This window comes from Rattus rattus, chromosome X (assembly GCF_011064425.1).
Source record: "Rattus rattus isolate New Zealand chromosome X, Rrattus_CSIRO_v1, whole genome shotgun sequence".
NCBI classification, from domain to species: Eukaryota; Metazoa; Chordata; class Mammalia; order Rodentia; family Muridae; genus Rattus; species Rattus rattus.
Window position 1 is genome coordinate 119,371,134 of NC_046172.1, and position 16,926 is coordinate 119,388,059.

Consider the following 16,926-nt stretch of genomic DNA (forward strand, 5'->3'; position numbering starts at 1 on the left):
GGCCAAAAAGATCCTTATGCTATTTAAAAATAATTTATTTGTAATATAGATAGATAGATAGATAGATAGATAGATAGATAGATAGATAGATAGATAGATAGATAGGCAAGCATGTATTTTGCCTGAGTGTACATCTATATATATATGCATGGTGCCTGTGGAGGCTAAGAGGCATTGGAAACCCTTAAGAGTGGAATTCCAGACAGTTTTGAGCCTTCATGTGGGTGCTATGACAAGCAAATGCTCTTACTTGATGAGCTCTTTCTCCTTAAACTATTTTAACTAATTTAATATGGAACCAAAGTTAAAACCAGTCCAAAAATTTAAAAATGAAAAAAAATTTAAAAATGTTTTAAAATGTTTCTACACAAAATACTAGCATTGCAAGTATTTTATAGAGGATTTTCACTTATTTTGTAGTGAGTTAAATAATTGGTACCCCCCCCACACACAGCTTCTAAAACTGATATTATATGAAAAGTTGTTACTGCCTCACACATCTACCATCTAAAAATAAAAGCAAATTTCCTAACTATGAAATAAATCTCCCAATACATAGCATAGGTAAGTTGATGGGAATGAAGGAAGCAGCTGAAGGCTTGAGCTCTATTTGATTTGTGCCCAAGGATCTGTTATGGGTCAGTGAGTGCTTATCTAGCCTGTGTGTGCTTTATGTTTTATCCCAAACAGCAGAGAGAGGAGTGGAAAAGGCTGTTTTTGTGTTGAGTCCACCAAGTTTCTCACTTAGCATTAAAAACACTCATGGGGAGGATAAAGCTCTAATATTTTTGCACAGCACAAGCAAAAGGTAAACAAAGTTGGTGTAGCAGCACATGTCTGTAATCTTACCACTCAGGAAGATGAGATAGGAGGATTGCCAGGAGCTCAAGGACAGCCAAGACTACATAGGCAAGCCAACATGGGAGAGAATTAACAAAACCTTGTGAAAAATAAAAAAAAAGGGGGGGCGGGGACACAGGTAAAAAATGAAATACTATTTAAAAAGTAACTGATAAAGTTACCAGTAAACTGAACTACACAAAGAACACAACCTTCCCTATCTACTAGAATCATCTGGATGCAATAGAATAAAACAGTAAGATTAATTATCAGTAACTTCTATATTGGTAACTGCTCACTTGGCTAAAGTACTGTCTTCAAGGTCCTATCAACTCTCTTAGGTAGACATTAAGTGGTATTTGGAGCATCGCAGTCTACCTTCATTATAGAACTTTTCTTTTTCTTTTTTTCTTTTTTTTTTCCCGGAGCTGAGGACTGAACCCAGGGAGGCCAGCGCTCTACCAGTGAGCTAAATCCCCAACCCTTTATTTCTCACACTGTTCAATCTAATGTAAATTCTAATCTCCAAAAAAAAAAAAAAAAAGTCACTGACTAAAACTGAATTAAAACTTAGTAAAATTTAAAGGTTATTTTTAGTGAGTTAGACAAAACTGAAAGAATTCCTCTCAGTTTTAATAAATTCTGCCATTAATGACTTTGGTTTTTATCATTTATTTGTTTGTTGTACGTGTTTATTGTCTGTGCCATAATATACATGTGGAGGTCAGGGAACAACTTCTGAGAGCCAATACTCACTTTAATCCATCTAGGAACCCAGGCCATCAGGTTTGGTGGCAAGTGCCTTTACCCACTGAACCATTTTACAGACCTCAATTCATTTTTGAAATAAAGGAAAATGATAGTGTAATTTTAGACCTAAAACTCTGATCCAAGACATAAGTTTAATGTTAGAAAAGAGCTATGTATAACACACTAATTCTTATTTTACTCAAGAGACACTGGAGCTCAGAATTTATAAAAGAAACTAAAGAACTTAAGAAACTAAGAACAGTAACAGTGTGTAATTAATGCTCCTTTTATTAAGGAAGGGAATTTCCAATTTTCTGCCAGCTAGAAAATTATGGTGATAACCCAAAGTCCCTGTGGAGTGCTTTACTTTAGATTAGAAAGGTTTCATTTTCTCCCAAGGAAGTGTTTGTGTTCCTGAAACGAAAGGGTCATTAATTCTATAAGTAAATAAAATTTAAGGTCACAGTCTTCAGTGCACCCTGCATTTGCAATATACATTTCCTGCAACACTGACTTTATAGGAGGTTATTTATGAAGAAAAAGCACTCAAAAAGCAAGAATTATTTTTATGACAAAGTAGAGAAAGGAAAATAACATTTGCTATACTGTTAGAAGACAGCTAGCAGCATATGCAATAAATTTTATATTTCGTCAGTTAAAAGACTGTGGTACAAATGGAACCAAAGTTAATATAAGGAAGGCAAGGTCCAATTATAAAACTGTTGGTTTCTTTAGAGGAAATCCAAAGGCCTTCTTCTTAAAAGAACTCTCCCCATACATTCAAATCTAAGAGTCCAAGAAAATCTATAGAAATGCACTGGAATAATCACAGAACACAAATAACAAGAATAGATTAATTAGCTACCTTAGCACATAGCAAACACAGTGGTAAATGCTTTGTGTATCATTTTATTTCATCCTCATTCAATCCCCTGAAATGAACAATGTAATATACCTATTTTATGGATACGAAAATTAAGGATCAAGTTAAACAATTTTAACTTTGTATATGTCTTGTAAGCTGGGCAGGGTGGCACATGCTGAGGTTGAGGTTGGTCTCGTATACATACTGAGTTTAAGGACAGCTAGAGCTATATAGTAAGACAAACAAAGCAAAGCCAAATATACAAACAAACAAACATCAAAACCCCACAAGTTTTTATTCCCAGAAATGAGGCGCTCATCAACAAAACCATCTATCATTACCATTCATAATACTAAGGTTATCATATTAACATTTTGTTTTAAACCTACTATAGTGACTCAGGTCTATAATATTAGCACTTCAGATGTAGTGGGAACACACACACACACACACACACACACACACACACACACGAATGGGTTTAAGTTCAGCCTTATTTTTCTGAAATTACTGTATTGTCAATTCCTCTTTGTTTGGCTTAACAGTTTTTATTAAAAGGCTAAACAATTAATTAGAAACACTATATGTATGGTAGTCAGAGGAGGGGAACTAGAGGTATCTTAATCTTTATGTGTACAGAAATGATCACATTTGTATCACGGTTTTGCTTAGAAAGAGAATTTTAGCTTTCTCATGTGCTCACAAAAACATGCTATTGCATTGTTTTAGATGCTGGTAAAAATGGAAGTTACATAATATTTGAAAAAGCATTCCATTAAATACATATAGATTGAGAACTAGCATGCAACAGATGATCATCAGTAATCCAATGAAAAGTCACCATTAGCATAGCTCTTTATTGTCTTCCATACGACTATAGAAAATCATAACCCTTTCATTCAGATGGCAATAGCATAATGTGAAAAGGGGATTTTTCTTCAAAGTTATTGGGCCTTACACAGTAGTTCTATTCCTGGCTTTATCACAAGTGCTTGCTTATCAAGCTGGAAGCTTTCTCTGGGTTTAGTTTCCCTATCTCTAAGTCAACAAGATGAACCTCATGGGACCTTTTACTTCTTGTGTCTACGATTCTGAGCCAAAGGTCTGTAATTGATTGCTTAGTTGGGTAACACAGAGTAAGTCAAAATCTATAATGAAAAGACCATTCACCACCCCACATACAAGTATATAATCCCCTGACTGTAAATAAAAACAGTGTGTAAGAATAAAAGAAAATCAGCATTTATCTGATTATTACAGTGTTCTAAAGGTCTACATACATATCTGTTCATTGGGCTTCTCAGTTTTCGCATTCATATTAATCTTCTTTCTTTTTTTAAAGATACAAGGTCTCACCCAATACAAACTTAGCTGTCCTAGAACACAGAGGTAGATCTATGTGCTTCTGCCTATATTTTACATATTAATATTTGAACTGAAAACGGTCTCCATTATGCCGTTGCCTAAAGGAGAAACTAAAGGAATATTTGAATACCAGAATGTGCTGTATTGTTAAAAGAAGAATTTTAGAGCCTGAGTAACCACAGATGTACACTGAATTAAATGTCACTCATTTTTTCCACATTGTGTCTGGAAGTCAAGAACGCTATCAAATATAGTCCAAGCTACAAGAGACTGTAGCAAAGCAAGCATCTACTACCTAGCACCTTGCCTGGTTGGCCACAATAAAGATCAGTAAATTAAGACGAGCAGAGAGATGACTACCGGGTACTAGGAGCTAAGAAGTGTTTTCATCTATGAAGTAATAGCCATTTCATAAACTGTATTCATTAATTTAACAAAAGTGATCCAGTTAGTAAATACTTTATCAAGATTTAAATGCAGGTTTTCAAACTTGCAGGTCCCTGCTCTCAGCTTACTGAAATAAGACCATTATTCACAAAGTGACATGGTTGCTATGGTTAAACTTTATAGTTCAAGCAATATACAGGCAAAATGTACCCTTTAGGACCTAGAAACACAAGTCCGAAGCAAAATAGGGGAGGGGGGAGGAGGGGAGGGGAGGGGAGGGGAGGAGAGGAGCAAATGGAAGTCACTAAGCAACCTCCAAAAGAATGTAAATCATGTACCATCTAATCCTTTCAAGGGCAATTCAGAAAGCTCTACACAAGCAAATAATTAATAAGTCCCCATGTTGGCAAATGTTCTACCACTGAGAAACACCCCTCCTCAGCACAATAATTATTACTTGTAGCACATTTTAAGGCCTGAAGTAATATGCACCATCAACAGGCACTGTGAATCATAATGGGATGCAAGTGATAGGCTTTTTAAAAAGTAAATTACCATTCAGAGTAATAATTACCACAGTTGGCATTATTATTTGTATATGACCATGTGTGTATACATATCTAAATGCATCAGTATCCTTAGAAGCATAAATGAATATATCCAACTTTGTATGAACAACTCATGAGTTAAAAAAAAGAGACTTTCTAGGGATTCCTAGGAAGTCCCAGAGACCTGGGATGGGGGAGGCTCCCAGGAGTCTATAGGGGTGACCTAAACCGAGATGCCTAACAGGGAGGACATGGAACCTGAAGAGACCACTCCTATAGCGAGGCAGGACCCCTAGTGGAGGGATAAAAAACACCGACCCACAAAACCTTTGACCCCAAATTTGTCCCATCTAAAAACAATGCAGGGACAAGGATGGAGCAAAGCCTGAGAGAATGGCCGACCAATAACCAGACCAACTTGAGACCCATCCCATGGGCAAACACCAATCTCTGATACTATTAATAATACCGTTTTATGCTTATGGACACGATTTTGGCATAACTGCCCCTAAGATGCTCTACCCAGCAGCTGACTGAAACAGATGCAGATGCCCAAACCAAACATTAAATAGAGGTTGGGGACTCTTATGGAAGAGTTGAGGGAAGGACTGAAGGTGCTGAAGGGGATAGGAAGACCAACTGAAGCAACTAACCTGGACACTTAGGAGCTTTCAGGGACCTAGCCACCAACCAAAGAACACACACAAGCTGGAGCAAGGCCCCTGACACATATATAGCAGATGTACAGCTGAGTCTCCATGTGGTTCCCCCAACAACTGCAACGGGGGCTGTCCCTAAAGCAGCAGCTTGTCTGTGCAATCTGTTTTCCAGTAAGGGCTACCTTGTCTGGCCTCAGTAGGAAAGGATGCACCTGACACTACAGAGAACTGATGTTCCATTCATGTTGGGGGAAGTGGGGGGAGGAATCCTCTCAGAGGAGGAGAGGAGGAGAGGAGGGATTGGGGAGGGACAATGTGAAGGAGAACTAGGGGAGCAGTGATTGGGGTATAAATAATTAAATAAAGAAACAAAACTTACCTTAGATGAGACTATTCTATTATCACAAAATCTCTGTGCAATGTAAGCTTCTGTTCCTGAAATGGGATGATTGCCAACAAATACTGTGCGTGTTCCAACTCGTTTCTCTTCTCCAGCACACTAACGAAGAGGAAAGAAGGAAATGGTTAACTTTTCACCGTGTTTCTCCATGTTTTTACTAATTCTGGTGAGGCAGAGAAGCAGGGAAAGGTAAAAACCCTGTCAAGAAATTAAAATCCACAAATCTCTTAGTTGCTGCCCTAGCAAAACTATTGTTTGAACCAACTGGTCTAAAGCCAACAGTACAATTCTAAAATAGTTACTTGCATTTACTCTTTTCTGTGTGTTTTCTTTAACAAATCTCATATTGTCAAGAAGGAAGATTTAATAATAAACTATACTTGAACAGAATTTGACACAAGTTTTGTCTAGGTCCTATGCAGGTCCATTCAATTCTCCCAAACAATAATTTACTAATCACAGTATAAGCCCTAGACCCATCCATCCACCTAAACTCATTTGTTTTTCTTCAAATTGTCATATTCTTCATCCTCTCATCCCCTATAAAGCAAATTAGGCTGAGTGGTAGTTCACAATTTTATATAAGTATATAGGAGGGCTGTCAGGAGTTTGAGGCCAGCCTGATCTCAAATACAAACAAACAAAACCCCCGAACAAAACAAAACACCTTAAAACAAACCAACTGCACAAAAACAAAAGGGTTTATAGATATCTAAATCCCATTTGATTAGTTGAGCAACTTATTACAATTCTTTGGATCTCTAAAATATGTGGTAAAATTAATCAATCTACTGTCAACTAATTTAATAAAAATTTGGAGGGCATCTTATGAAAACAATACTATATTTGTATTGCCAGCCCTATTATTTCAGCCATAGTCAAATGCAGCTCAACTATTATCTTTACAACAAAACTCTAACTTAGAAAAAATTAGGTTGGGGATATTTTATTTATTATACAACTTCTGAGGACCATCCTGTCAACTAACATATCAGAGAATAAAAAGCACAATACAAATTATTTCTAAACATTAAATAATTACTCATAATTTGTAAGTCAAGTTCTATTAATGGAATGATCACCCTTTCTATAAAGAAGCTGTATGATTCTTTGCTTTTATAGGAGTTTCCTTGTGATCTCCCAGAGTCTACTGTCCTGAAGTCTCACTTCAGACAATATATTTCTAGTGCCTCTTGGACATCTTTTAAAAGTAGATTCACTGAATCTAGAAGACCCGAAGTAATGCTTCAATATATGTAAAATCTGTTGGGACTTCATTGTTATCTCTATTTTTAAAAAATTAAATGGGAGTTGGAGAGATGAATTAGCAGTTAAGAGGTTCGGAGGTTTCAATTCCCAGCAAGCTACATGGTAGCTTACAACCATCTGTAATGAGATCCGATGCCCTCTTCTGGTGTGTCTGATATATACAGTATATATATATATATATATATATATATATGAAATAAATCTTAAAAATACATAATTAAAAAATTATACATGTTTATGTGTATGGGTGATTTTTCTGTATATCTGTGTCTGCTCAATGCCCAAGGAGGTAAGAATAGGACTCTAAATCTCAAACTGGAATTATGAATGTTTGTGAGCTGTCAGGCGGGAGGGAGCTGGGAACCAAACTTGGGTCTTCTGGAAGAACAGCAGTGCTTTTAACCAATGAGCCATCTCTTTAGTCTTCTGCACTCTTTGCTTAGAACAAGATACGTTTCTAACAAATCCAAGATAGTCTTTGATCATGCTATGTTAGAAACAGTATCTAAACAGTATCTAAACAGATAGTAACCAGTATTTGTAGATCCTCATTCTTATTTTTTTAATGATAATTCCTCAATTGCAGTATTTTGAGATACAAGCCACAAAGACTTTTTGGTGAGTTATTCAAATGTCAAAGATGTAAATCTTTAAAATAATGTTAAAAGCAAGACTCCTTAAAAATTTCAAAGTTTTTCAAATGTCTACTATGTTTGTATATTTAATGTCTTTATTTATTTGTATGTTGTGAAGATATTATTTGTAAAACTTACCATAAAAAATAATACCTTCCTGAGTATAAAGGATGTTTTGCTATTTTAACTTAAGCTTATGAAATAATAAGTCTCTGCCTTCAAAATTTATACAAAATCATCCAAATTAGAAAACACTAACAGAAACCGAGGTTTAGCATTTATCTCAGTAGTAGAGTATTTGCCTATCACATACAAGACCCTAGGTTTGATCACCACCACCACAAAAACATACTTTTTAAAAAGTAAAAGTCAACTGCAAGGAGTAGAGGAATTCATGAGTGAACGCATGTTATTTACATGAGATGCATTTCAAATACCCCAATGCCTCAGACCAATGAGACCAGTAAAGTGTTCTCTCGATCAGGCTCAGTGAAACTGCAAAGCCTTCCACTGATTCATGTATGGATGTTGATATTGTTTGCAAAAAATGCCTGCTTGGAGCCTCCTCCTGGATGCTCTGTAGCCCAGGATTGCTCCTCTATAGTAGACCTGCTTCCACATGCAGCAGTATACAACACATGAACCTCCTCAGTTCAAACCCATAAAAACAGCAGTTCCAGGTTTCCTGGCAGGCTGTTAGTATGTATCCGCCACCTAATCCCAGCTTTTCTGTATTCGCGTCTGTTGTTTCTTCATTCCCAGCCCTGTTACCCAAGACTGTACACATGGTGCTCAGACATACATGCAGACAGAACACCCAAACGTGGGAAATAAAAATAAATAAAAATATTTAAAGCAGGGGCTGGAGAGAGATGACTCAGTGGTTAAGAACACCGACTGTTTTTCCAGAGGTCCTGAGTCCAATTCCCAGCACCCACATGGAGACTCACAACCATCTGTATTGGAATCTGATGCCCTCTCTTGGTGTGTCTGAAGAGAGTGATGGGGTACTTACATACATAAAATAATAATTAAAAAAAGATGAAAATGAACTAGCAGTTTCTCATTTTTAAATTATCTTCAACTTCTTTAGTCCTGGGAAGAAAATATATAATATCAGGCACATGTTTTTATGAATCCTATAGAGATGAATGACAATTACATTTTCACTAAGATGTTTCCACACACCTCTCTTTCTAGCTCCATAAATTTGAGGAAATAGATTGAAATTATGCACAAGTAGGTGGGTATCTATAGACAGATCCTTCAAGTGGCTGTTAGATGGCAAAACAGAGCATGAGAGAAGCTATATAATACATATTTTTTATTAACTTGAGTATTTCTTATTTACATTTCGAGTGTTATTCCCTTTCCCAATTTACGGGCCAACATCCCCCTAGCCCCCCTCCCTTCTTTATGGGTGTTCCCCTCCCTATCCTTCCCCCATTGCCGCCCTCCCCCCAACAATCATGTTCACTGGGGGTTCAGTCTTAGCAGGACCCAGGGCTTCCCCTTACACTGGTGATCTTACTAGGATATTCATTGCTACCTATGAGGTCAGAGTCCAGGGTCAGTCCATGTATAGTCTTTAGGTAGTGGCTTAGTCCCTGGAAGCTCTGGTTGCTTGGCATTGTTGTTCATATGGGGTCTCCAGCCCCTTCAAGCTTTCCAGTTCTTTCTCTGATTCCTTCAACAGGGATCCTGTTCTCAGTTCAGTGGTTTGCTGGTGGCATTCGCCTCTGTATTTGTTGTATTCTGGCTGTGTCTCTCAGGAGAGATCTACATCCAGCTCCTGTCTGCCTGCACTTCTTTTTTTGCTTCATCCATCTTGTCTAATTGGGTGGCTGTATATGTATGGGCCACATGTGGGCAGGCTCTGAATGGTGTTCCTTCTGTCTCTGTTTTAATCTTTGCCCTCTCTTCCCTGCCAAGGGTATTCTTGTTCCCCCTTTTAAAGAAGGAGTGAAGCATTCACATTTTGATCATCTGTCTTGAGTTTCATTTGTTCTAGGCATCTAGGGTAATTCAAACATTTGGGCTAATAAGCCACTTATCAATGAGTGCATACCATGTGTGTTTTTCTGTGATTGGGTTACCTCACTCAGAATGATATTTTCCAGTTCCAACCATTTGCCTACGAATTTCATAAAGTCGTTGTTTTTGATAGCTGAGTAATATTCCATTGTGTAGATGTACCACATTTTCTGTATCCATTCCTCTGTTGAATGGCATCTGGGTTCTTTCCAGCTTCTGGCTATTATAAATAAGGCTGCTATGAACATAGTGGAGCATGTGTCTTTTTTATATGTTGGGGCATCTTTTGGGTATATGCCCAAGAGAGGTATAGCTGGATCCTCAGGCAGTTCAATGTCCAATTTTCTGAGGAACCTCCAGACTGATTTCCAGAGTGGTTGTACCAGTCTGCAACCCCACCAACAATGGAGGAGTGTTCCTCTTTCTCCACAGCCTCGCCAGCATTTGCTGTCACCTGAGTTTTTGATCTTAGCCATTCTCACTGGTGTGAGGTGAAATCTCAGGGTTGTTTTGATTTGCATTTCCCTTATGACTAAAGATGTTGAACATTTCTTTAGGTGTTTCTCAGCCATTTGGCACTCCTCAGCTGTGAATTCTTTGTTTAGCTCTGAACCCCATTTTTTAATAGGGTTATTTGTCTCCCTGCCGTCTAACTTTTTGAGTTCTTTGTATATTTTGGATATAAGGCCTCTATCTGTTGTAGGATTGGTAAAGATCTTTTCCCAATCTGTTGGTTGCCGTTTTGTCCTGACCACAGTGTCCTTTGCCTTACAGAAGCTTTGTAGTTTTATGAGATCCCATTTGTCGATTCTTGATCTTAGAGCATAAGCCATTGGTGTTTTGTTCAGGAAATTTTTTCCACTGCCCATGTGTTCCAGATGCTGCCCTAGTTTTTCTTCTATTAGTTTGAGTGTGTCTGGTTTGATGGGGAGGTCCATGATCCACTTGGAATTAAGCTTTGTACATGGTGATAAGCATGGATCGATCTGCATTATTCAACATACTGCACCATTTGCTGAAAATGCTATCTTTTTTTTCCATTGGATGGTTTTGGCTCCTTTGTCAAAAAAAAATCAAGTGCCCATCGTGTGTGGGTTCATTTTCAGGTCTTCAATTCTGTTCCATTGTTCTATCTGTCTGTCTCTGTACCAATACCATGCAGTTTTTATCACTATTGCTCTGTAATACTGCTTGAGTTCAGGGATAGTGATTCCCCTGAAGTCCTTTTTTATTGTTGAGGATAGTTTTAGCTATCCTGGGTTTTTTGTTATTCCAGATGAATTTACCAAATTTGTTCTAACTCTTTTGAAGAATTGGATTGGTATTTTGATGGGGATTGCATTGAATCTGTAGATCGCTTTTTGGTAAAATGGCCATTTTACTATATTAATCCTGCCAATCCATGAGCATGGGAGATCTTTCCATCTTCTGAGGTCTTCTTCAATTTCTTTCTTCAGAGTCTTGAAGTTCTTATTGTACAGATCTTTTACTTGCTTGGTTAAAGTCACACGAGGTACTTTATATTGTTTGGGTCTATTATGAAGGGTGTCGTTTCCCTAATTTCTTTCTCGGCTTGTTTCTCTTTTGTATAGAGGAAGGCTACTGATTTATTTGAGTTAATTTTATACCCAGCCACTTTGCTGAAGTTGTTTATCAGCTTTAGTAGTTCTCTGGTACATATTTCCAAAGTTTTCAAAACAGATCTTTTAATGTACGAAAAAGGAAGGTTTAAGTTTGAACCTGCATGAGGCCTGGAGAGGGTTGATATAAAGCATGTGCCTTTTCCATATTTGCTTTACCCTAATTCTTTTGAAACTGGAGTCTCTGTTGGAATAAATGTCACATACAACGACAACTATAAATTTGTGTAATTTCACTGTAACTCTCCACTTGCTGCCAATGTAGAGTGGTAAAGCAGTAGTGTTCGTGCTTGTGATTTTAAATAATATATGTGCTTTTGCCAAAGCAGAGAAATCCAAGAAGGAAACATTAAGAAACAATCTAATTTGGATGGAAGACAATATAGTTTTAGTGTAGGAGTATGTAATTCCTGTCACTGGCAGTGCATTTAAGTTCATTAGGAGTCCATCTTGTGTTGGACTGAGTCCCATCCAAATGTCCTTAGCAACATTATTTTTTAAGCCTGAAATAGGCTACTACCAATTCTATTTTACTGACACAAACATTACTTAAACAGTATTCTTTAACTGTAAAAACATAAAAATTATACTTAGAACATATGCATAACAGAGAATAAAGCTTAAATGTATTTCCCAAGATAAAAATTGACCGCCTTAGGGGCTGGAGAGATGGCTCAGCGGTTAAGAGCACCCGACTGCTCTTCCAGAGGTCCTGAGTTCAATTCCCAGCAACCACATGGTGGCTCACAACCACCTGTAAAGAGATCCAATGCCGACTTCTGGTGTATCTGAAGACAGCTACAGTGTACTTATGTATAATAAATGAATAAATAAAAAAAAAATGACCCCCTCAGCCGGCACTTGGGAGGCAGGAGAACTGGCGATTCTAGGCCAGCTGGGCAATGCAGGACCCCATCTCAACAAACAACAATCACCCTCCTGTGCCTAAATAGTTTTTGAAACACACACACACACACACACACACACACACGAATTTATACAAAAATAATCACTCAAAACAAAGCAAAAACCAGAGAAGATGCTATTCTCAATTATGACAATCTCTGTTCCATGGCTTTGATATTCATTTTAAAAGGAAAACTATTTTTTTTTATTAACTTGAGTATTTCTTATATACATTTCGAGTGTTATTCCCTTTCTCAGTTTCCGGGCAAACATCCCCCCCCTCCCCTTCTTTATGGGTGTTCTCCTCCCCATCCTCCCCCCCATTGCCGCCCTCCCCCCAACAATCTAGTTCACTGGAGGTTCAGTCTTAGCAGGACCCAGGGCTTCCCCTTCCACTGGTGATCTTACTAGGATATTCATCGCTACCTATGAGGTCAGAGTCCAGGGTCAGTCCATGTATAGTCTTTAGGTAGTGGCTTAGTCCCTGGAAGCTCTGGTTGCTTGGCATTGTTGTACATATGGGGTCTCGAGCCCCTTCAAGCTCTTCCAGTTCTCTGATTCTAAAAGGAAAACTATTAAAGTATAATTTATTTCTTGATTGCATTCAGACCTTTGCTGGATAAGTAAGAACCTCAATATAAAACTGTAACTACAAAAGCTAACAGTGGAGTGGAAACAAAACCTATCTCGCCATCCTTTTCAGGTCTGGCAAACTTAAATATATCACCTAGCCATATATAAGTGTGATTATTAATCTTGACCATGCATCACCTTTACATTCACACTGATACATGGGCCTATTGCTTAATATTTTTCTGGATGTTTTACAGGTGAAAAAATTATAAAAGCAGGCCTGAAAATTACTTACTGTATTAAAATTATGTTTACCACCAACTATCATCCTATAAATATTCAATATAGTAGTCATAATCCTGCATACAATTTTTCTTCAGGTTACAATATTTTGAATAATTTGCTTTTATATGGTAAAATTCAAAAAATTCACCAAACAATGTGTCTTCAAACCACTTTAATCTGTTCACAAATGAAAATTTTATTTGATGCTTCATTTTGTATGTGTCTAGGCCTCCATTTACATAATTAATAATGAAGCTTATAGGCACTAATATAATGCAAAGCTATCTGTATTATTTGCAAATGAACTTAGCAGATGTTACCCTTGATAATTACATAATTGTTTTGGTCAGACTCCTTTCTTTGCGTTCCTATAATAAATAAAAGCTAAGAACGACACTAATTAAACTTGAAAATAGCTGGAAAGGTGGATCAACAGTTAAGATAGCACTGGGTACTCTTCCAGAAGTCATAGGGCAGCACACAATTGTGTATAACTCCTGCTAGGAAATCTGATATAATCTTTTGATTTCCCCTAGTACCAGGCATGCACGTGATGCACAGACATACGAGCAGCCAAAACACCATACACATAAAATAAACAAATATAAATTAAATTAAAATAAGCTGAAGACATGGAAATGATTTTAAGCTATTCTCACCCCAACCAAAGCTATTTTCTTCCTTGAAATGTTTGTATATTGTAACTGCACAACCAGGCTAAAAAAAAAATGGAAAAATATCCCAAAATGAAAAAAATGACATTTGATCAAAAGTTCAGATGCCTATTTAACCTCCGCCCAAAGTCAGATAACTATCCCAGGATTTGTGGGGAGCAGTGTAGGGAGGGGAATAGTACAGTGCTACAAAATGACTGCATGATATTAAGCTTCTTGGTTAAAATTACTATAATGTGTTCAACAATCAATTATCTGGGGCTTCCAAGTTCATTCCATTCTAAGAAACCAAGGTAAATAATACTCATTTTAATTTACAGTCATAATGTGAAAATGAATCTTTAGAATGTATGTTCCACATTTTGCTTTTACTGCAACTTCTTAAGCTGTTTCTTCCTCCTTTACCTGAGTTAGTAAAGCAAACAGATAGGACATTTTGTTTGTCTTTGCCTTTAGATCTTAATTATGGTTTTATTTACAGAAATCTGTAAACATCTGATCAAAACACAGTTAAGTGCATGAAATACATGTTTACACAGAAGTGTAGACACAAACTGGCATTACCTACTGGTAGTATATTTAACTGAATAAAAATTGCTACCAGAAATATATTAAGCTCTATACAAACATATCCAATCTGCAAGTACAATACTTCAAAAGAGCTGACGTGAGAACGTAAAGAACAACACTGTGTTGGAAGCTTGCAACTGAACGTTTCCTTTTCTCAATGTGATCTACTGAATAGTTTAAGTTTACTGAAACAACCAAACGTAAGCATTCCCATACTTCGCCCTCACTCAGAGCGACAGAAATATAAATAAAATTCGGCTTTCCTAAAAGATTACTTAATACAGTTGATGGATCAAAATGCTGTAAGCATTTTGTAATTCACAATTCTAACAGGAATTTTAAAACCATGATTCAGAGGTTGCTTTATTTAAAGACTGTAACCTGAGTCTCCTAAAGTTCTTAATGGTACACAGTAACTTAATTTTATTAGTAGTATCTTTCATAATTAGGATATAGCCTTACAAAACACAGAATTAGAGATGAACACATCTTTACAAGGTGACAAAGTTTTTTGTTCTTGCTACCCATATCTGTATACCACCTTTCATCCTAAACATGTAACAAACCTTAAAACTCTAAATAGAATGGTAGATAAGTTCTAAAATCAGAGAAAGAGAAGCAGGCAATTTAGTTAAGTACTGATGACTGCCCACAGAAAAGGAACAAATACACCAACAAAAGGAAAGCAAGAAGGAGGTTCCTGGGTAACAGAAAAACAGAATAAAATACAGATTACAAACCTCAGAGGTGTTAGAAAAAGATGAGGCCATCTGCAGACTGACTTGAAATTTTCTAACAGAAAGCAGCTAAATTGCAGAGAGAAGACTGCAGAGCATTAAGAAGTTGTACCGATCCCTGTGATCCTTGCAAAGTTTCCTGGAATTTAGGATGAAAGCCAACTTTGGTTGAGGAGTTTATGTACTTCTGTGGGAGGTGGCAAGAAGTATTAGAGGACCTTAAAGAGTTAGTTTAGAAGCAGCACTCTAGTGGATTGGCGTCTGATACTGTGGCACTTCATGTCTGTCTACTACTTTTCTCTAAAAATCCTAATCTGTCTTGGTAATGTCAATTTGAGCATTTTTTTTTTCAAATATTAGTATCTTGGCACAGTATTGTATTCTTTCTTCATCTTAGAAAATTTCTTTGTTCCTTGCCCTAATCCCTATCCACAATAAACAAACAATGATGACAATTACATTTCTTAGGACAATTCATAAGTGTTAATTATATATATTTGATTTTGTCAAACTGGGTCTCACTATGCAGCACTGGCTGACCTAGAAATAGGGTGGCCTAAAACTCACACCTGATTCAGCCTCTTGCCCAATTTAATTGAAACGTTAATCTTAGATCTTTGAATAGTTTAAGAGAAATATTCTAGGTGTTTGCTATGAATCACTGTGATTTTCCTTAAGAAACTATGGCAATCTTAAATTTTGAAGTAACATATGAAAGAGAAGAAAATGGTTTCTGTGGAAAGTTTATTTAGGAATAGAAAATTCTCTTTATTATTTAGAGATTTCACAGGTATGAGAGTTTTGTTGCAAACAGCAATATCCAGCAAAAAGAACCACCAAATAGAGGAAGTACCTAAAATCAATATTATTACCCAGAAGAGATAAATTCTTATTCAAGAACTACTTTCTATATCAGAAAAGAAAAAATATTACAGTATAAGGAAAAGTTCTGGCTAAAGTATAAGAGACAGAAAGGAAGAAGTATATGATGGTATGAACAGGGTTTTATTTCACTTCTGTCTTAATTACTCAGTTTCCATTGCTGTGAACAGATACCACGACCAAGGCAACTCTTACAAAGGACAATGTTTAATTGAGGCTGGCTTACAGGTTCAGAGGTTCAGTCCATTATCATCATGGTGGGAAGCATGGCAGCATCCAGGCAGGCATGGAGCTGAGAGTTCGCTATCTTCCTCTGAAGGCTGCTGGAAGAAGACTGGCTTCCAGGCAGCTAGGGTGTGGGCCTTAAATCCCATACCCACTGACATGCCTACTCCAACAGGGCCACATCCTATAATAGTGCCACTCCCTGGGCCAAGCAGCCTGTGTTCTAACTACAGAGCTATCTCTCTAGCTCCAAAACTAAATTATTCTTGAAAGATACTTAGAAGATTTTGCCAAAATCAGTAAATGTTTTGAAGTAAAAGAGACAACTCTTAAGAGTATCCTGAGATATAGAAAAAACATTAAATAATAATTTGTAAATTTTAAAATACCTGCTTGCTTTGTTAAATCTCAATGTCTGAGAACTGCCAATTAGGAACCCACAATAAACATAAACTGCCAAGAATACCAGAATGTACTACTTATTTTTTTCCCAAAAGTGCATTATGTGGAACAAATTAACAATAATGTTCCTTATAGAAGTAGCAAACCCACTACATAAACCTTCCTTCTGGCTCCACAATAAATATTTATATAGTATAAGCATTTAAACGTTTAAAAAGGAACTATTTTAACTATATATATTAGCCTTTCCCATGATTATTTGACTATATGACTTTCTCCC

General features: G+C 36.8%; 1 protein-coding gene across 7 annotated transcripts in view; it reads right to left on the bottom strand.

Moving 5' to 3' along the window:
* Positions 1–16,926, bottom strand: part of Atp11c (ATPase phospholipid transporting 11C) — a 168,001-nt gene that overhangs the window by 87,536 nt on the left and 63,539 nt on the right. For all 7 annotated transcript variants that reach the window (XM_032890479.1, XM_032890478.1, XM_032890482.1 and 4 more), the window contains one exon: positions 5,794–5,913. In XM_032890479.1, coding sequence (XP_032746370.1) covers positions 5,794–5,913 — 120 coding nt within the window. The remainder of the gene's footprint in view (positions 1–5,793; positions 5,914–16,926) is intronic.